The following is a 22,164-nucleotide window of genomic DNA, read 5'->3' as shown; positions in this document are numbered from 1 at the left end:
CATATTTCAACTTTGTGGTTTTCTCGACGACTGCATTCGAGGAATTCGTCCTAAAAACGTTCTCCTGTTCCCCTAACTCTCTTTCAATTTCTCTCAGCCTATTCCTCTCTGATGTGTATGAAATAATGGAACCTCCAATCACAGCCTTTAGAGATTCCCAAAGGGTGGAGTCGTCAACATCCCCCGTGTCGTTAGCTCCGAGGAAAAGGGCAATCTGCTCCTTTAAATACTGACAAAAGTATAATCTTTCAACAGGTATGCGTCTAAGCGCCACCGTAGCCGACCTGTAGACATATTGTCGAGTTTCAGCACCATGGACAGAGGAGAGTGGTCCGTAATTAGAATTGGGTGATAGGTAACCGACGCAGCTGCTGAAATTAGTTTGGAGTACAACAAAAAATGGTCAATTCTGGAATATGATTTATGAACTGACGAAAAGAAAGAATAATCCCTATCTGTTGGGTGTGTCAGTCTCCAAATATCGACAATGTTAAGGTTTGTTATCAACGTATTTAGACAGACCTTGATAGCTGTTTATCTAAAAGAGGATCTAACGTACAATTAAAGTCACCTCCAAGAATAACACTTGTATCCGAGATATTTGGTATGGTCTTAAATGCCATTTGAAAAAATAATGGATCATCGAAGTTGGGTCCATATAAATTGACCAAGGTTACTGGTTTCGAATTCAGTGTACCAGCCACAATAATATACCGACTATTAGGATCTGAAATCGAGGATGAGTAAATAAAATAAATGTTTTTCCTTATCAGGATTGCTAACCCTCTCGCTTTTGCATCAAAGTTAGACTGGTATATCTGACCGATCCAGCCGACTCGTAGCTTGGCCTGAGCGGAGCGTTTAATATGAGTTTCTTGAAGAAGCACTATGTCAGCGCCCAGTGATTTAAGATTAAGATGAGAAAAAACCTTAGCTCGTTTCATGACATGCCCTAAGCCATTATAGTTCCAGCTGACTATCTTTATTCCATCAGGTCTACTCTGTGCTAGGTCACTATGTGGCATTACTTATTTTAGAGCAAATTGTTGCTGTCATACAAAGCCCAAAAGAAAAACGTCCCGCCCTGCTGGAGCTTGTCATGCCACCTGTATTAATAAATGTGAACATAAAACAGACCCCACCGCCCCTGCCGTTCCATTACTGAGTGACTTCCACGAAAGAAGAACTCCTTGACTAACACACAAACCTTAGGGTGTCTAGACATACAGCTTGAACTAACTCGTCAACTATAGATGCTCCGCAACTAATATTAAATAACACTTAACTCTCACATTAGGGGGCGAGTGGCGCTAAAACATGATAGGCTAAACAATGCTATATAAGCCATAACATCTCACCCATCATATACAGTGGGGCAAAAAAGTATTTAGTCAGCCACCAATTGTGCAAGTTCTCCCACTTAAAAAGATGAGAGAGGCCTGTAATTTTCATCATAGGCACACTTCAACTATGACAGACAAAATGAGAAAAAAAATCCAGAAAATCACATTGTAGGATTTTTAATGAATTTATTTGCAAATTATGGTGGAAAGTAAGTATTTGGTTAATAACAAAAGTTTATCTCAATACTTTGTTATATACCCTTTGTTGGCAATGACAGAGGTCAAATGTTTTCTGTAAGTCTTCACAAGGTTTTCACACACTGTTGCTGGTATTTTGGCCCATTCCTCCATGCAGATCTCCTCTAGAGCAGTGATGTTTTGGGGCTGTTGCTGGGCAACACGGACTTTCAACTCCCTCCAAAGATTTTCTATGGGGTTGAGATCTGGAGACTGGCTAGGCCACTCCAGGACCTTGAAATGCTTCTTACGAAGCCACTCCTTCGTTGCCCGGGCAGTGTGTTTCGGATCATTGTCATGCTGAAAGACCCAGCCATGTTTCATCTTCAATGCCCTTGCTGATGGAAGGAGGTTTTCACTCAAAATCTCACGATACATGGCCCCATTCATGCTTTCCTTTACACGGATCAGTCGTCCTGGTCCCTTTGCAGAAAAACAGCCCCAAAGCATGATGTTTCCACCCTTATGCTTCACAGTAGGTATGGTGTTCTTTGGATGCAACTCAGCATTATTTGTCCTCCAAACACGACGAGTTGAGTTTTTCCCAAAAAGTTATATTTTGGTTTCATCTGACCATATGACATTATCCCAATCTTCTTCTGGATCATCCAAATGCTCTCTAGCAAACTTCAGACGGGCCTGGACATGTACTGGCTTAAGCAGGGGGACACGTCTGGCACTGCAGGATTTGAGTCCCTGGCGGCGTAGTGTGTTACTGATGGTAGGCTTTGTTACTTTGGTCCCAGCTCTCTGCAGGTCACTCACTAGGTTGTGGACAGGTGTCTTTTTTATACTGATAACAAGTTCAAACAGGTGCCATTAATACAGGTAACGAGTGGAGGACAGAGGAGCCTCTTAAAGAAAAGTTACAGGTCTGTGAGAGCCAGAAATCTTGCTTGTTTGTAGGTGACCAAATACTTATTTTCCACCATAATTTGCAAATAAATTCATAAATAATCCTACAATGTGATTTTCTGGATATTTTTCCTTGTTTTGTCTGTCATAGTTGAAGTGTACCTATGATGAAAATGATAGGCCTCTTTCATCTTTTTTAAGTGGGAGAACTTGCACAATTGGTGGCTCACTAAATACTTTTTTGCCCCACTGTAAATGTGCCTTGAATTCTAAATAAATCACCCACAGTGTCACCAGCAAAGCACCCCCACACCTCTTCCTCCGTGCTTCCCGGTGGGAACCACACATGCAGAGATCATCCGTTCATCTACTCTGTGTCTCATAAAGACACAGCAGTTGGAACCAAAAGTCTCAGATTTGGACTCCAGACCAAAGGACAGATTTCCACCGGTCTAATGACGGCCCAAGCACAAGTCTCTTCTTATTATTTTTGTCCTTTAGTACAGTAGTGGTTTCTTTGTAGCAATTAGACCATGAAGGCCTGATTTGCGCAGTCTCCTCTGAACAGTTGAAGTTGAGATGTGTCTGTTACTTGAACTCTGTGAAGCATTTATTTGGGCTGCAATTTCTGAGGATGGTAACTCTAATGAACTTATCCTATGCAGCAGAGGTAACTCTGGGTCTTCCTTTCCTGTCCTCAGGAGAGCCAATTTCATCATAGCGCTTGATGGTTTTTACGATTGCACTTGAAGAAACTTTCAAAGTTCTTGAAATTTTACAGATTGACTGCCCTTCATGTCTTAAAGTAATGATGGACTGTAATTTCTCTTTGTTAATTTGAGCTGTTCTTGCCATAATATGGACTTGGTCTTTTACCAAATAGGACTACCTTCTGTAATCCCACCCCTACCTTGTCACAACACAACTGATTGGCTCAAATGCATTAAAGGGAAAGAAATTCCACAAATGAACTTTTAACAAAGCACACCTGTTAATTCATTGTAATGCATTCCAGGTGACTACCTCATGAAGCTGGTTGAAAGAATGCCAAGGGTGTGCAAAGCTGTCATCAAGGCAAAGGGTGGCTACTTTGAAGAATCTGAATATAAAATCTATTTTGATTTGTTTGACACTTTTTTGTTACTACGTGATTCCATGTGTTATTTCAGTTTTGATGTCTTCACTATTATTCTACAATGAATGAGCAGGTGTGTCCAAACTTTTGACTGGTTCTGTATATATACATATATATGTGGTTATAACTAGTTTGTTAGCTGACTATTGTTTATTGACTAGATAGCTAGCCTGCAATAAAACACCCAATACTATTGGTTTAGCCAAATATGGGCTGTTAATGCACTGAGAGTCAATGAAATGGCCTTCTATTGGACCAGAGCAAGTAGTTTACATGTCAAGCTGGAGCTAGCTACTGTAGCATGGCTAGATAAGTTAGCTTGTTCAGGCCAGGTAAAGTTGAGGCAACAGGGAAAACAGGATTTCACTGACACAGTCTAGCTATATAACATCATAATAGCTATATATTCTTGTCAGTAAACTTTAACTAGTAAGTTTTACTGTACTCAGAAATCCACGGCACGGTTAGCTACTGTTAGACAGCTAGCGTTAGCTCGTCAGCCTGTGATTCTTCACATGACTTCTGTAGCTATAGAAAGTTGTCGAACCAACAAGGCTGAATAGATTGCACAAGACTGAGGCTCTTTCGCGTATGTGGAATGCCTTTAAGGGGTTTGCGATGGTGGTCTCTTTTGTGGTCAGTGCATGGATTTTTCATGAATGCAAAGATCTCATTCGACTCGTCCTGACCTGAACTAGCTTTTTGTTTGACTTTGTCCGCGGTAAAGTAGTTTGAAAATGGCGCAGAAGCACACAGCCCACGTCTCTTTACTTTATCCATGGAAACGAGACACGTGAACCTTGGTCAGTACTATCTAGTATCCTTGGGACGTCCCTACCTTAATACTAACACGAAATTGTACCATTATGTCAACTTCAATGGGTTAGGGACGTCCCAAGTACAGATCGTACAATGATGGTTTAGTTATGCAAATCTTCGTACAATGATGGTTTAGTTATGCAAATCTTTGTCCCAAGGACAGGGTCCCGGATAGCACGGACCCCATGAACCTGCGCCAGTGAAAAGCTCCAACAAATGGTAAACTCGTGAGAAAATGCACTGTCTTGCAGTTCTAGTTCTTATTTTAGAAAGTGAATGAGCTCAGGGCTAATGCCAAATCTAATCGGTCCTCATCCCCTTTTACAGAAGAGGACAACTGTGACTGTCTATATTATTCATAGGCTGTAGTACTATCATCAAGACTTGATTATACTTAGTATAAAATAAAAGTTAAAAAAAATGGACATACAAAAAAGAAATGTATTTGGCAATATGGCATTCTGTTGAAAGTCACATTTGGGATGAAGATTCCAGTAGATGACTGATATTCTGTGACTCTACAAAGTTAAAGACATCAGTGATCACAGAGGGTTTAAGATTTTTTGAGCAGTGACATACAAGCCAACATTTTAACCTCTTAATTTTGAAGAGTTTGTTGTGTATAGGTGATTAGTGTTATAACAAAGGAAGAAAAATCACACAATTACAATTTAATGAGAAATCAGTAACATGTGAAAATATGAACACACACACAGAAGTCATTTAGCAAACACTTACCCAGAGCGACTTACAGGCGCAATTAAAGTGCTTTGCTCAAGGGACATTGGCAGATTGTTCTCCTAGTTGGCTCTGGGATTTGAACCAGCAACCTTTCGGTTACTGGCCCAATGCTCTTAGCTACTAGGCTACCTGACAGACACACTACCTTTTGACAACTGTTCATTCATTCATTCCCTTCCAGACAATTTCAAGTGCAGTTCAATCAGTTTCATTCAATCTACTTTATATTGGCCACACAGCAACGCCGGATTGATTCCAGTAAATAACGTTTATTTTGTGTGAAGCACTATGACGCAACAAAGAGCATGTGTAATGTTATACTGAACAAACTTATAAATGCAACATGTAAAGTCCTGTTCCTATGTTTCGTGAGCTGAAATAAAAGATCCCAGAAATGTTCTATATGCACAAAAAGCTTACTTCTCTAAAGTGCACACATTTGTTTATATCCCCGTTAGTGAGCATTTCTCCATTGCCAAGATAATCCATCCAGCTGACAGGTGTAGCATATCAATAAGCTGTTTATACAGCATGCTCATTACATAGGTGCACCTTGTGCTTGAGGACAATAAGGCTCCTTTTAAATGTGCAGTTTTGTCACACAATGCCACAGATGTCTCAAGTTTTGAGGGAGTGTGCAATTGGCATGCTGACTGCAGGATGGCATGCTGACTCCACTAGAGCTGTTGCAAGAAATTGAATGTTAATTTCTCTACCATAAGCCACCTCCAACATTGTTTTAAAGATTTTTGCAGTACGTCCAACTGGCTTCCCAAACGCAGACCACGTGTAACCACACCAGCCCAGGACCTCCACATCCGGCTTCTTCACCTGCGGGACCATCTGCATGCTCATTGTCCTCACCAGGGTCTTAACCTGACTATAGTTAGGCGTCGTAACCAACTTCAGTGGGCAAATGCTCACCTTTGATGGCCATTGGCACGCTGGAGAAATGTGCTCCCCAGATTTATCCCAGTTTCAACTGTACCGGGCAGATGGCAGCGGTGTGGACGAGCGGTTTGCTGATGTCAACGTGAACAGAGTGCCCCATGGTGGCAGTGGGGTTATGGTATGGGTAGGCATAAGCTACATACAACGAACACAATTGCATTTTATCGATGGCAATATCCATGCACAGAGATATCGTGACAAGATCCTGAGGAGCATGGTCGTGCCGTTCATCCACCGCCATCACCTCATGTTTCAGGGTGATGCACAGCCCCATGTCGCCCCTCTGTACAGAATTCCTGGAAGCTGAAAATGTCCCAGTTCTTCCATGGCCTGCATACTCACCAGACATGTCACCCATTGAGCATGTTTGGGATGCTCTGGATCAACGTCTACGACAGCGTGTTCCAGCAACTTCGCACAGCAATTGAAGAGGAGTTGGACAACCTTCCACAGGCCACAATCAACAGCCTGATCAACTCTATGCACAGGAGGTATGTCGCACTGCATGAGACACATGGTTGTCACACCAGATACTGACTGGTTTTCTGATCCATGCCCCTACTTTTATTTAATTTTTTAAACGTATCTAACCAACAGATGCATATTTGTATTCCCAGTCATATGGAATCCATAGATTAGGGCCTAATTTATTTATTTAAATTGACTGATTTCCTAATATGAACTGTAACTCAGTAAAGTCTTTGAAATTGTTGCATTTATATTTTTGTTCAGCACGTATGCGCACACACACACACACACACACACACACATACACACACACGCACAATTAATGTGATTGAGCAATGCTTGAGAAGTACTCCAACATGTCTCCAATGGTAAACTCCATAGTAATTCCAGACCCAGGGTAGCAACGGCCAATCAAGCCTTCAAAGTGCTTGTACTGACGGATGAACTCATCCTGCATGGAATGCCACACCACCTAGTGGAGAAAATGGGGAATTCATTCAACTGTTGTACAAAGAACTTGGATCAACCATTAAAACACATTTACATAACCAGCTGTTAAACTGAACAGAATATATATATTATAAACTGCTAGATTGTCTGTCACCTGTAACAGGCTCTCTTCCTCACACAGATGCTTGTCCACCTTCTTGTACAGGTTGTCCAGTCCCTTCTTTACCTCCTTGCCGGGGTACTCCTTTATCACTTTACGCAGCTCCTGTTTGTTGAACGCCAGCTGGTAGCTCACCTCATCCTCACGTACGCCCTGGGCCACACGTGCCTCCACTCCCTCAAAGAAGTGCTGCAAAGCATAGAGGGGCATAACTGATTACGTTTTGAGTATGTCTGAAATATCTGATAGTTCGAATGAGTTATATTTATCATACAATGTATAGATTAAATACAACCATGAAACAAATTCAATTCAGTTTCTACACCCATGGCGCACTCCCTCACAACACTTTAACATTGCCAAGTATAAACTCTCTCTCTCACATTGAGTTTCTCTAGGGGCTGTCCCAGGGAGTTGATGACATAGGACTGCAGGTGGTCTGTGTACTTGTGTTTGGCCTCTCGCCTCTCTGTCTCCAGGCAGGAGATCTTAAGGTGGGACAGTGTTGAGAAGATGTGGTGGAAGTTCTCCATCATCACCACGTCACGGGGCGTCTTCTGACTCTCATTGGCCACTTTCTCCACTGGAAACACCCCACAGCAAGACCAACACCAATCAGAGCACTGCTTCCCAACCACATGACTCTATTTAACTTGTCCACCAAATCATAATCAAATATTAGACCCACCATTCATGAAGACAGCTCTGATGAGTTTGACATATGCCTTGTCCAGATCTCCTCTGCGCTCTGCATTACGGAAGATGGTTTCAGCCAGCTCAGCAAACTCCTCAAACCCAGTGACAAAGGGCAGGATGCCCACCTTGCTCTTCTTAGAGATCTTAACCTCCTCCATCTGTCTGATCTGACCCGACTGAGACGGAAAAATAACTGGTTCACACACAGCTAATAGTCTAACAGCACTAGATACACAGATTCCTTTAAAAAAAATTGACGTGAGCACTACTCACAATGCACTTGTCAAAGTTCCTTTTGACGGTGACCAGCACGTTGCCGAGGGTGGTGCTGAGGTAGGAGGCAGGGTCCACATTCTCTGCCGTCCACACGTGATGACTCATCTTCACCAACATGTACAGGGAGTGGAAGGTGTCAATCTTGTCTCCCAGAGTGATGAGGCTGTTAAGTTCTGTCTCAATGCTCTGGAAGACCTTGTTCATCATCAACCGCACCATGTCCTTCCTGAGGAGGCCCAGACAGGTGAAAAGACAGAAGGAAAGAGAATATGGGAAGAATGAAGAGGATAGCAGAGAGGTGGACCATGAAAGATGACACATGGACTTGTCATATTTGTTGCATGTTTAGTGCCCCTAGTACTATTGATGGACATTAAGGGCATACAGTAAATGTCAGTAAGAAATGAGAAGCTAGCTACTCACTCAGTCGATGATATGACGTGTCTGTACTCCCCTGGAGGTGGCTGTCTGGAGGGCACCCCCCCATCCGATTCCTCCACTTCTCCCTGATAGAAAAAAACTGTGGTTAATTGAAAATTGTTCATAATCTCACTTGCAAACACTCAGCCAGTCAGATTAGCATGTAATTTACCTGAGCCAGGGTGGGGTGCTGCTGTAGCTTGAAGAACTTGCTGATGAAGTCTTGTTCTGCTAGACAAAGAGGCTCCAGCTCACTTAGAACCTGCTCAAAGATCTACAGAGAGACACCTAAATCAATTGATCAATATAAATAAAAAACACACAAAACTAATTACGCATCTAAAATGAGAAAGAGATGAACAAAAACCCACAGGTAGTATCTGCACGATAAAGACTGTAGTATGGTGGCTATGGTCCTCTCAGTGACTATCACCTTGTCAAACTTGGTCCTGTCGGCCACATCCAGGTCTGAGGCAGACATGTTGCCCATGTCCAGCAGTGAGGAGGACTGGGAGCGCCTGCTGCTGGAGCTCTGCACTGCCAGCTTATTCAGACTGGAGGTGGAGCCTGTAAGCTTCCCGGAGCTGCCATGCAGGCCTGGGGCACGAGAGAGGTAACAGTTGAAAACATGTTCAAACCACAGGCTAAATACTAGTCTCTGGAACACTGCCCTATCTATAGCCCCTGAGACCAAAGCTGCATTCACATTGACTTATTTTAAAAGCAGAGCAACTGTGCTGTTGAAAATAAATAACTGTGGCATCTGAAAGTGTGCCACAAAGCACATGTGAATATGCATCTTAAAAAAAATGGTTTAGCAGTAATTACACATAACATGAACAGCTGAAGACAATTGAGAGAGAAGAAAATATGAAACATTTAAATGTGTGCTTGGTAATACAGACCATTTGTAAGAGTTCAAATTAATCTTATTATGGATGTTGGACATTCATTATCAGAGAAACTCGCTGGATATGTTGACCTCAATGTATCATTTTGTATTGTGAATGAGTAGTATCCTATGCCACAAATACAGAATGTACATGCTTATTGTTTTTGTCTGATAAATTAACATCTATGTGCTCTATAAATGGAAGGTTGGGTGTACTCTAGGCAGAATAAGTCTGTTGGGGAGGAGGGTTCTGAGCAGGGGGAAGGGGGTCCTGGCTGTGCTGCAGTATCAGGGACATAGTAGTGGGGAGCAGGTGGGTAGGGGTGTGGGCAGGTTACAGATGTGGGACTGCGTGAACCACATGGGATACTTACTTTCCGTTTCCTGTTTGAAAGCACTCTCTTTCCGCGGAAGCGTGGCTGGCGAACGGTTAGAAAGGCAGGCATCAGAGACAAAGACATGTTAGGCTCATGACATGCAGCATGGGGGCACGTTTAGAGGTCAAAGGTAACAGACTGACATACGCTACAAAGTCTGTAATTGTCCTGAAGACAACATTTTGGAAAACAAACATTTTGTTCATTTTGTTCTGTAGAAGAAAAAACTGAAATTCTGAATTTGGAAGGCAGAGCCTTGTACTCCTGCCAAACCAAAGCTCTCTAAATGAAAAGGTTGTTTTTCAGAGCATTGAAATATAAATAGTGGCTTGCAAAAGTATTCACCCTCTTGGCATATTTCCTATTTTGTTGCCTTACAACCTGGATTAAAATGGATTTTGTTGGGGGTATGTATAATTTGATTTACACGACATCTCTACCACTTTGAAGATGCAAAATATTTTTTTGTGTGTGAAACAAACAAGAAATAAGACAAAAAAACTGAAAACTTGAGCGCGCATAACTATTCACCCCCCCCCCAAAGTCAATACTTTGTAGAGTCACCTTTTTCAGCAAATACAGCTGCAAGTCTCTTGGGGTATGTCTCTATAAGCTTGCCAAATCTAGTCACTGGGATTTTTGCCCATTCTTCAAGGCAAAACTGTTCCAGGTCCTTCAAGTTGGATGGGTTCCGCTGTTGTGCAGCAATCTTTAAGTCATACCACAAATACTCAATTGGATTGAGGTCTGGGCTTTGACTAGGCCATTCCAAGACATTTAAATATTTCCCCTTAAATCACTCGAGTGTAGCTTTAGCAGTATGCTTAGGGTCATTGTCCTGCTGGAAGGTGAACCTCCGTCCCAGTCTCAGATCTCTGGAAGACTGAAACAGGTCAAGAATTTCCCTGTATTTAGCGACCACCCATCCTTCCTTCAATTCTGACCAGTTTCCCAGTCCTTGCCGATTAAAAACATCCCCACAGCATGATGCTGCCACCACCATGCTTCACTGTGGGAATGGTATTCTCGGGGTGATGAGAGGTGTAGGGTTTGAGCCAGACATAGAGTTCTCCTTGATGGCCAAAAAGCTACATTTTAGTCTCATCTGACCAGAGTACCTTCTTCCATATGTTTGGGGAGTCGCCCACATGCCTTTGTCGAACCCCAAACGTGTTTGCTTATTTTTTTCTTTAAGCAATAGCTTTTTTCTGGACACTCTTCTGTAAAGCCCAGCTCTGTTGAGTGTGCGGCTTAAAGTGGTCCTATGGACAGATACTCCAATCTCAGCTGTGGAGCTTTGCAGCTCCTTCAGGGTTATCTTTGGTTAGTTTGTTGCCTCTGATTAATGCATTCCTTGCCTGGTCTGTGAGTTTTGGTGGGCAGCACTCTCTTGGCAGGTTTGTTGTGGTGCCATATTCTTTCCATTTTTTAATAATGGATATAATGGTGCTCTGTGGGATGTTGAAAGTTTCATATATTTTTTATAACCAACTCTGATCTGTACTTCTCTACAACTTTGTCCATGACCTGTTTGGAGAGCTCCTTGATCTTCATGGTGCTGCTTGCTTGGTGGTGCCCCTTGCTTAGTGGTGTTGCAGAATCTGGGGCCTTTCAGAACAGGTGTTCAGTCGTGGCCAAATGTTTTGAGAATTACACAAATATTAATTTTCACAAAGTCTGCTGCCTCAGTTTGTATGATGGCAATTTGCATATACACCAGAATGCTATGAAGAGTGATCAGATGAATTGCAATTAATTGCAAAGTCCCTCTTTGCCATGCAAATGAACTGAATCCCAAAAAACACAATTCCAATGCATTTCAGCCCTGCCACAAAAGGACCAGCTGACATCATGTCAGTGATTCTCTCTTTAACACAGGTGTGAGTGTTGACAAGGACAAGGCTGGAGATCACTCTGTCATGCTGATTGAGTTCGAACAGACTGGAAGCTTCAAAAAGGAGGGTGGTGCTTGGAATCGTTGTTCTTCCTCTGTCAATCATGGTTACATGCAAGGAAACATGTGCCATCATCATTGCTTTGCACAAAAAGGGCTTCACAGGCAAGGATATTGCTGCCAGTAAGATTGCACCTAAATCAACCATTTATCGGATCATCAAGAACTTCAAGGAGAGCGGTTCAATTGTTGTGAAGAAGGCTTCAGGGCACCCAAGAAAGTCCAGCAAGCGCCAGGACCGTCTCCTAAAGTTGATTCAGCTGCTTTTGGAGGATGGCCTGGTGTCTAGAAGGGCAGCAAAGTAGCCACTTCTCTCCAGGAAAAACATCAAGGACAGACTGATATTCTGCAAAAGGAACAGGGATCGGACTGCCGAGGACTGGGGTAAAGTAATTTTCTCTGATGAATCCCCTTTCCGATTGTTTGAGGCATCCAGAAAAAAGCTTGTCCGGAGAAGACAAGTTGAGCGCTACCATCAGTCCTGTGTCATGCTAACAGTAAAGAATCCTGAGACCATTCATGTGTGGGGTTGCTTCTCCGCCAAGGGAGTGGGTTCACCCACAATTTTGCCTAAGAACACAGCCATGAATAAAGAATGGTACCAACACATCCTCCGAGAGCAACTTCTCCCAACCATCCAGGAACAGTTTGGTAACGAACAACATCTTTTCCAGCATGATGGAGCACCTTGCCTGAAAGGCAAAAGTGATAACTAAGTGGTTCGTGGATCAAAACGTTGATATTTTGGGTCCATGGCCAGGAAACTCCCCAGACCTTAATCCCATTGAGAACTTGAGGTCAATCCTCAAGAGGCAAACAAAAGCCCACAAATTTTGACAAACTCCAAGCATTGATTATGCAAGAATGGGCTGCCATTAGTCAGGATGTGGCCCAGAAGGTAATTGACAGCATGCCAGGGCGGATTGCAGAGGTCTTGAAAAAGAAGGGTTAACACTGCAAATATTGACTCTTTGCATCAACTTCATGTAATTGTCAATCAAAGCCTTTGACACTTATGAAATGCTTGTAATTATACTTCAATATTCCATAGTAACACCTGACAAAATATCTAAAGACACTGAAGCAGCAAACTTTGTGGAAATTAATATTTGTGTCATTCTCAAAACCTTTGGCCACGACTAATTAATATATATATATATATACACACACACACACGTGACAGATCATGTGACACAGATTGCACACAGGTGGACTTTATTTAACTAATTATGTGACTTCTGAAGGTAATTGGTTGTACCAGATCTTATTTAGGGGCTTCATAGCAAAGGGGGTGGATACATGTCCATGCACCACTTTTCAAATGTTTATTTTTTTTGAATTTTTTGAAACAAGTAATGTTTTTCATTTAACTTCACCAATTTGGACTACTACTAAACGCCAAGGGAGATTAATACTTTTGCAAGGCACTGTAAATTGATTGAGTGCTGATTCAATTCGTATTGCAAAACATTAGCGTTATAGCGTGATTGACATTTAAAGGCAATGTTTCCGCGTTCGTAGAGACTGCATTCACGGTAAATGCTGCATGTCGGCTAAAACAGAACTTGCATTGAAATTTCAACCGTGCTACATCGCAGATCTTCCGCGCTAGGGATTGACTCGAGCCCTTACTTTAATATATATCAGTTTACTTTACAGGAAAATGTAAATTCGTGTTTTCATTCTTCTTGTAATGTTTAGGATCTCCAGTTGGTCTTAAAACACTCAAATAGTGAAGTCATACTCTGAAGTCAGAATGAGTAGTAGGGATAATATCAGGCTTTGGTTTATGTCATGGCTTCATACAGTAAACAGCCAAATAGGGAAATAACATTGAGTAAAACACCAGCTAGCAACACTGAGCAGGACAATGACATGACACAGGGGCATTTCCTAGGCAGTGAAAGGCTATGAAAGAGGAGGCAGTATGACCAGGTAAGTACATGTTTGCTGAATTGAACCATGCAGAAAAAGCTGGTCAAATATTGAACAAATATACACACACACTTACCTGAAAATCAAACCACATACAGTACACACACACACCACAAATACAAACCATACTCAAGAACCCAAGGGAAAAACAACAACTAATTGGCTAAACACCTCAAACAAACAACACAGCAAACTACAAGGCTACACAGAGAAAAGAAAATAAACAATCACACACACACATTCCACATTAAAAAAAACACTCAAGGTCTTACCAAACTTATTTCCCTTCCCCTCCTTGGCTGTGCCCGCCATTTTGATCTTCGCCACCTCAAAGAAATCTTTGATTTCTCGTTCATATAATCTGGTCATGTAATCAACATAAGTCTGAAAATTGAGAAAAAAAATCTAATATATTGTTTAATTGTCATGAAATGCAATAAGACGTTATCGTTGTGCTGCTGGTGATGATGATATAAATAGAGATGTAATGGTGGTGCTGATCATAATAATGATGATACCTGATAGTGGTACTGATTATACCTGATAGAGGCACTGATGATACCAGATAGTGGTAATGATGATGACAAAGCCACTCACCCTGGACAGGCCTTCGTACTTCTCTCTCTGGGTGTTCTTGAGCCACTCCATGAGCTTGGCGTAATGTAACAGGTCCCTGTGTAGGGGGCTATGTTTAGGCAGGGTCAGCTCTGCCATGTGCTGGGACAGCACGGAGCTTTGGTCATGGCCCTGGACGTAGGCAGCACAGGGAATTAACAAGGGCTCGACAAATAGAGAAACACAAACTCTCAGTTTCACACACAGGCAGAGAGAGACTGACTTTGACTCTCTTGGACCATTTAGGGACATCCCCTGCAATCATGAGATTGGGGACAAATGTATGGCCTAATACACCATTAAAACTGGTGTTAGTAGAAGATTAACCATTTAATAAAAACTCAGCAAAAAAATAAACATCCTCTCACTGTCAACGCCATTCATTTTCAGCAAACTTAACATGTGTAAATATTTGTATGAACATATCAAGATTCAACAACTGAGACATAAACTGAACAAGTTCCACAGACATGTGACTAACAGAAATGGAATAATGTGTCCTTAAACAAAGGGGGGGTCAAAATCAAAAGTAACAGTCAGTATATGGTGTGGCCACCAGCTGCATTAAGTACTGCAGTCCATCTCCTCATGGACTGTACCAGATTTGCCAGTTCTTGCTGTTAGATATTACCCCACTCTTCCACCAACAAGTTCCCGATCATTTCTGGGGAGAATGGCCCTAGCCCTCACCCTCCGATCCAACAGGTCCCAGACGTGCTCAATGGGATTGAGATACAGGCTCGTTGCTGGCCATGGCAGAACACTGACATTCCTGTCTCGCAGGAAGTCACGCACAGAACGAGCAGTATGGCTGGTGGCATTGTCATGCTGGAGGGTCATGTCAGGATGAGCCTGCAGGAAGGGTACCACATGAGGGAGGAGGATGTCTTCCCTGTAACGCACAACGTTGAGATTACCTGCAATGACAACAAGCTCAGTCCGATGATGCTGTGACACACCGCCCCAGACCATGACGGACAGGTCTCGGTGTAACGCACATTCCTTCGAAGATAAACACAAATCCGACCATCACCCCTGGTGAGACAAAACCGCAACTTGTCTGTGAAGAGCACTTTTTGCCAGTCCTGTCTGGTCCAGCGACGGTGGGTTTGTGCCCATAGGCGACCTTGTTGCTGGTGATGTCTGGTGAAGACATGCCGTACAACAGGCCTACAAGCCCTCAGTCCCGCCTCTCTCAGCCTATTGCGGACAGTCTGAGCACTGATGGAGGGATTGTGCGTTCCTGGTGTAACTCGGACAGTTGTTGTTGCCATCCTGTACCTGTCCCGCAGATGTGATGTTTGGATGTACCAATCCTGTGCAGGTGTTACACATGGTCTGCCACTGCGAGGACGATCAGCTTTCCGTCCTGTCTCCCTGTAGTGCCGTCTTAGGCATCTCACAGTACGGACATTACAATTCATTGCCCTGGCCACATCTGCAGTCCTCATGCCTCCTTGCAGCATGCCTAATGCATGATGAGCAGGGACCCTTGGCATCTTTCTTTTTGTGTTTTACAGAGTCAGTAGAAAGGCCTCTTTAGTGTCCTAGGTTTTCATAACTGTGACCTTAATTGCCTACCGTCTGTAAGCCGTTAGTGTCTTAACGACCGTTCCACAGGTGCATGCTCATTCATTATTTATGGTTCATTGAACAAGCATTGGAAACAGTGTTTAAATCCTTTACATTGAAGATTAGTGAAGTTATTTTTTGTTGTTGTGGAGTTTACTCTTAAGTCCATATCCCAGACCTTAGCATTCAAAATCAAATAACTTCATTGCCAATAACACGTGTTTCATTTGCTGCTAAAATTCCCATATCAGTGGGTTTCCTCATATTCTACCATTCTCAGTCTATTTACTTGCCATTGGTGCTGCAACCAAGCATGCAGGCAGAGCAGACAGGCAGAGGTATAATGACTTGGCACCCCAGCACAGCACACTGACAGTCAGGACAAGAAGAACCAAGGCCTTCAATGAACGAGGAAAGTCTGAGGCACTTCTGAGGCTTTTAGACCCATTGAGATGAAAGAGGAAGGTTAGCAGTGTAGTCACAAGCAGCAAAACAAAACACGGGTGTGTAGATAAGTAAGAAAGGCCGTAGTTTAGAGTGGATTGTCAAGGGGGGTGCTGTGAGGGTACTACTCACTGGAAGTGACATACAGGAGGACCTATAGAACTGAGGGATGGTCATTTTGAAGTGACTGAAGTGGTTGAACTGACAAGTACAGGGACAGAGAGCAGAGAGATCAAAGTGGGGAGGTTTAGAGTGAGGCAGAGAGTGAAGAATAGGATGACCAGAGCAGTACTGGAAGAAAACAGGATAGAGACAGGAAAAGACAGGATCAGAGGAGTTAGAACTTAACCAAGAAGTGGATGAGGACAGAAAGAGCCGCCTGCCAAAATGAGGAAAGAATAAAATACTGTAATAAGAAACACAAATATGGTGCACTGTTATGCCTGGTATCTAGTCATGAATGCTGTTCAGGTGTCTTTGTTTTTAATTTAAATCAGAATAAAAATCTTGAGACCATTGTGGATTAGCAAAGTGTTACTGTGGTGTGTAGATTACCTGGTGGACGAACACGTTGTTGAGGTGGTTGGTGAGGCGCCGGGAAAAGGTATCTCTGAGCTCAGTGAACAGGTGCTGCTGCTGCTTCACAGACATCAGTTTCTCATGACCTGGTCTGAGTGGCACATTCATGCACTGCAGTAGAGCCTCAGAGGCATTGATACAGGCCTCAATGCCTTTGGAGGAGGAGAGGTCTCCTTCCTGCAGGGCCCTGATGTGTCCCTTCGACAGGTCCATGTAGTTCTGAGAGACAGGCATTCATCATTCAACGCCATCTCAAAAAACCAAACCAACTGAAACATGAAACCCTATCCTCACCACCAGGAACTGGATCTCGTCCAGGAGCTTGCCGTTGTTGTTGTTGCTGATCTGGATGAGGCGGTTGCTCTGGGAGATCTGGTCCATTTGCTCCTTGACGCTCTGCAGCATCTCCTCATAGCTGCTCATCTTGCCCTCGATGGTGTCCACCTCTGACAGAGCCTCGTCCAGCAGCTGCATCAGGATGTTCACCTGCTTCTCAGATGCCATGATGGAGTGGATGTTGGCCTGGGATTAGGGGGATTATGGAAGATAAATAGGACTCATCTTTACATCTGTGCCACTTTAGCATCTGTGACAGCATGGGCGGCGCCACTGTGGCTACAACCAATAGGAATCCCCACCCAGTTAACTACTTTAAAATGGCGGATGCTTAGTGGAAGCCCTCAATGGCGCTGACCATGCTAAAATGGCCTTTTGGCCACTAGAGGCCTCTATCATTCTCTATGGCCTCTATCATTCTCTAAACCACACTAATGTGCTCAACCACAGATAAACCATAGTACAATGGTCAGTGTAGTCTGTATATGTCAGCCAACTCAAGTCTATGTTGTAGCTCTGTATCAAGAAGACCCAAGGCTCCATGGCTGTCTACTCACCCCATCCAGAACCTGTAGCTCTTTGGAGAGTTTCTCAGCAAAGGCCTCAGCATTAGAGATGGCGTACTCGCACACCTCCATCATGCCCTCGATGTCTTGCTCCTCACGGGCATTCAGCTCCTGGTAGTCATCCAGAGCATCCTCGTCACCCCCGGCAACACTTTGACTCTCACCACTGGGGACTGACTCTAAACCAGGGATGGACAGGATGGTTTAACATTGTGCTATGCGCATACAGCACAGTTCACACAAATGAACACAAACAAACAAACATCACCCTGCTATTCATTCAACTATATCATAAAAAAACACATATACACTACATAATACAACAAACTAAACAGAAAGCAGAACAGACAATTATTATTCATACAGTAGCACCCATTCAACAGCCACTCACTTAATAGCCAAAGGCGGCAAACAATCGCAACAGCTTTCAAAGATGTGTGCGTCCACTATGAGACTGGTTACTCAACACAGTGAAATCCCAATGGAGAGGAAATGGGAAAAGAAGTTAAGTGCTACCAACCTTCCGCTTTAGGAAGCTCTGGCCAGTGAGAGTTTAAGAGAGAATAGTAAGAATAAAGACGTGTTAAGCCACACCAAGGTCAACTCACATCTTACATAGACACTTCAGGTTGAGTTCAGGAGATTGGGAACAGGCAAGAAAGAAGAGTCTCATAGATGCAAGGCACAGGGGACAGCGAGAGTCACTAGAAAACACACAAGCTTGTGATCCTCCCCCATAGTTAGAGAGCCGTCATACCTTCCAGCAGCTGGGAACTGACATTCACAAACTCCACCTTCTTCCGCAGGTAACGCTGATTCAGCTTCCAGATGCAGGAGATGAAGGAATTCTTCTCAGCTGTGCTGCTGGCCACCCATCGATACACCTTCTCAAAATGGAGGTCAAACTCTGGGTTCTCCTGAATGACAAGAACAGCAGCGATGCCAAATGTCAATATCAAATAAATTAGCAGGAGGACAAAGCATAAGAGGAAAGGAAGACAAATAAGAATGGCCATAGGGAGTGGAAGAGGAGGAGAGAAAGACAAAGTTATGAGAAATTACATTCAGGCAGTGAGAGGAAGATGAGAAAAAGCAGTCTTTCCCTGACCTTGCTGGCATCTTTTGCATCCACTTCAGCCAGATCCCTCAGTTCCCAGGCCATCTGTCGCTTGTAGAAATCCCCTTTGTCTGACTTCTTCACCTTCACCACCCTCACCTGCACAGGCCTCTCTGTGGTGACTGGGGTAGAAACATCAAACAGTTATAATACTGGGGTGTGAGTGAGCTGTGGATCCATTGATAACTTGTATTTTCAGTGAAATCACTGTTCAGAGACATTTGATTCTGATGTTAAATCTCTGACAGTGGTTTTCATGTTTTGAATGTGTACATTATTTCACACTGATATGGTGAAATTAGCTGATTTATGTCAGACTTTAAAGGCATTTATGCTCTACCTGTGGCACACAGGAAGCAGTTCTTCTTCTTCTTCCCCGCCTTGCAGACGTTGACAATGCTGAGGAGACGCTCATCGTTGGGCGTAAAGATGTCCCTCTGGAGGGCGTGCTTGATGGCTGTCATTGTGGTGACTGTAAAATATAAATCAGACAGACTTATGCTGCTTTCAAAACAGCTTCAGTGTGTTCAAGGCAACTGGGAACTTGGTAAAAAATGGAATATCAAGTCGGGAAATCGGGCCTCTTTTTAGAGTTCTGACATTCTGACCTGAAGATCACTGATGTCATGATTTGACCTCGTTTTTTACCCTTGAGTTCCCAATTGTTGCACCATTACTGCAATCATAACCTTTATGTGAAAGCAACTAACGTTAAACATATTACATTTTTGCTGCAGGAAAACACCATTGTACTCCTCCCAGTGGGGCACAGCCTATGACACTATAATTTACAAGTACAACTAGTTAAGTACCATATTCAAGATTTGTACCATAACATTTTCCGACCTTCCTAAAATATATATTACCAAGAACGTCTGCACCATTGACATCACATTATTGCTGATCAATGGTGCAGTCAACTAAAGCAACAAAGATTGGCTAGCATGTAGCTATTAAGCGAACTAACAGGGTTCTGGGCGTGTCTAGTTACTAAACATGCGTCACATCACGATGCGAGGCCAGACAGCTTTTGTACACAAGTGCAATTACGTTAGCTACATATCTCGTTCTGTAGTGAAGACAGTGCCCTTCTTCAGGTATATAACGTTAGCTGTCTAGAAACGTATGAACACCACGCTAGCTTTATGTCTTATCTTATTATTTAACTAGGCCAGTCAGTTAAGAACTAATTCTTATTTTCAATAACGGCCTACCGGGGTTAAATAATAAGGGTTAACTGCCTTGTTCAGGGGCAGAACAACAGAACAACATGTCAGTTACTGACCTAATACTCCAACCACTAGGCTACCTCGGGGCGGCAGGTAGCTTAGTGGTTAGAGTGTTGGACTAGTAACCGAAAGGTTGCAAGCTCAAATCCCCGAGCTGACAAGGTAAACATCTGTCGTTCTGCCCCTGAACAAGGCAGTTAACCTGTTCCCCGGTAGGTCGTCATAATAAGAATTTGCTCTTAACTGACTTGCCAAGTTAAATAAAATTAAAACCTCCCGCCCCAAGTTTTATACACTTACCTCAAATGGGATGTGAATAGAAAAAGTCATGCACAAGACATTTAATCACTGTTTATTTTCATTTAATTGTGTTATTTTTCCAATCGCTAATAAAGGAAAATGGTAAACAGTCTTCTTCGGCCACTGCCCTGCTGTTTTCTGTTTCCGGGATGGGCTGGACCAGTCACGTGACGCACTACTGATGACGAGTCACATCACAACCTGCCTCTTTCAGTCTGGTCCTTGGTGAAGACTTTTCCATCATTCATGAAGAAACGTAGCTAGTTTTTAAATAAATCTAAACATGTTTTTGTTGTGTATAGGCAGTATGTTTTCTGTAGGTTGAACACACAGGCTTATGTAGTTTTCAGACACCAAGGTGAGACTCAATCCCCAGAATATCTCATCCGAATGCGAATTGAGGCCTACTGTAATCAATTTATCTAAATAAGTGGGAATTGTCTACTTTTCTAAGTTATTAGTGAAGAATCACATTAAATTGGCACAAACTCAAACAGCACTGATGTCACTCAGTGAAAGCACAAAATGTGTGTGTCTTTACTGAGTATGGTTGTGTGTGATTGTTCCTGACTCTATTTTGGTGACTGCATGGACAATGTGCTAGCTTGTTTGATTTCTGCTGGAAGTGTTAGAATGACCTTTTCAGGACCAAATGGACACCACTTCTCACTTTTACAGCCTAGCTAGTCCCTGTGGACATGACACAACACATCGCTCTCTCCTCTCTGCCTACACCTCTGGTGAGACTCACACCAGGACCCAATTTCAATCAAAGAACATCAGATGGCAACATTCATCTGTTTCCTTACTCACAGCTTTATGTAACAAATAGATAACTATTTATGATAACAATTGTCTTATTAATTATCTATAATTTCAAATAGCTGGATAAGAATACTGAAATGTCTCAAAAACACATTATTTTGTCTCAGTGTCCTGGATACACTAGATGAGCATCATTATACCAAATTAAGTGGGTGCTCTAGATCATCTTTACTTTTGGGAGGATCTGTAAACCCCATCCACATACTGTACAGGTCCCTCAGAGACATCTCGTGATTCAATCAATTGTGTGGGTTGGTCAGATAATAGAGATAGTGTAATATAGTGAGGCAGTCGAAAGAGGTTGGGTTCCACAATTATGTTTTGTTTTCAACAAATACATATTTGTATCTTGTCTCTGTCATTGTTTCCGGTCTCTAGGTCACCAGGCTGTTCATGATGGCGCCTGATCACCATCGTTACGCGCACCTGCGCGTCATCACTCACCTGGACTCCATCACTTCCCTGATTACCTTCCCTATATATGTCACTCCCTTTGGTTCCTTCCCCAGGAGTTATTGTTTCTGTTTCTGTGTCATGGCTGTGCGTTGTCCGTGTTTCTTAGTTTGACTTATGTTGTGTTTATTTATTATAACACTCACTCCCTGACCTTGCGTCCAAACTCGCAGTGCAAATCGTTACAATTGTATCATCGGTTCCCATTATCAATATTCACAATAACTAAGGTGGTTTAATGTGTTCATTTAGTTTTTTTGGGGGGGTCATTTTGAAATTTGCTGTAATGCTGATATTAGTGTGTATTTTTGATCTTCCACAGTAATTGGTTTAAAGGTTAATTGAACATGTCCTAACCAAAACATACATGTGTGTCCTTATAGCCCCCCGACTGTGATCTAATTATTTGCAGTTCTCAC

General features: G+C 42.9%; 1 protein-coding gene across 8 annotated transcripts; it reads right to left on the bottom strand.

Moving 5' to 3' along the window:
• Positions 1-5,045: 5,045 nt before the first annotated feature.
• On the bottom strand, positions 5,046-20,627 carry LOC139409370 (exocyst complex component 1-like). 8 transcript variants are annotated; one of them, XM_071154421.1, is made up of 20 exons: positions 20,468-20,608; positions 19,279-19,410; positions 18,930-19,060; positions 18,579-18,738; positions 18,342-18,359; positions 17,813-18,000; positions 17,214-17,441; positions 16,896-17,138; positions 16,473-16,541; positions 14,307-14,456; positions 13,982-14,093; positions 9,818-9,862; positions 8,985-9,148; positions 8,724-8,825; positions 8,555-8,637; positions 8,129-8,357; positions 7,848-8,031; positions 7,543-7,742; positions 7,154-7,348; positions 5,046-7,021 (listed from the first exon to the last, which is right to left on the bottom strand). In XM_071154421.1, exons 2-20 carry the CDS (start codon positions 19,400-19,402, stop codon positions 6,869-6,871), a joined length of 2,778 nt encoding a protein of 925 aa, XP_071010522.1. In that variant the 5' UTR covers positions 19,403-19,410; positions 20,468-20,608; the 3' UTR covers positions 5,046-6,868. The 8 variants fall into 8 exon arrangements, with proteins under 8 accessions (XP_071010522.1, XP_071010523.1, XP_071010524.1 ...); XM_071154422.1 differs by lacking the exon at positions 18,342-18,359 and having other exon boundaries at positions 20,468-20,623; XM_071154423.1 differs by lacking the exon at positions 9,818-9,862.
• Between the last annotated feature and the right edge of the window lie 1,537 nt (positions 20,628-22,164).

The sequence above is a fragment of the Oncorhynchus clarkii genome, chromosome 5, assembly GCF_045791955.1.
Source record: "Oncorhynchus clarkii lewisi isolate Uvic-CL-2024 chromosome 5, UVic_Ocla_1.0, whole genome shotgun sequence".
Lineage (NCBI taxonomy): Eukaryota > Metazoa > Chordata > Actinopteri > Salmoniformes > Salmonidae > Oncorhynchus > Oncorhynchus clarkii.
Note: the sequence above shows the minus strand (reverse complement) of the source record. Positions and strands in the feature narration are given on the sequence as shown.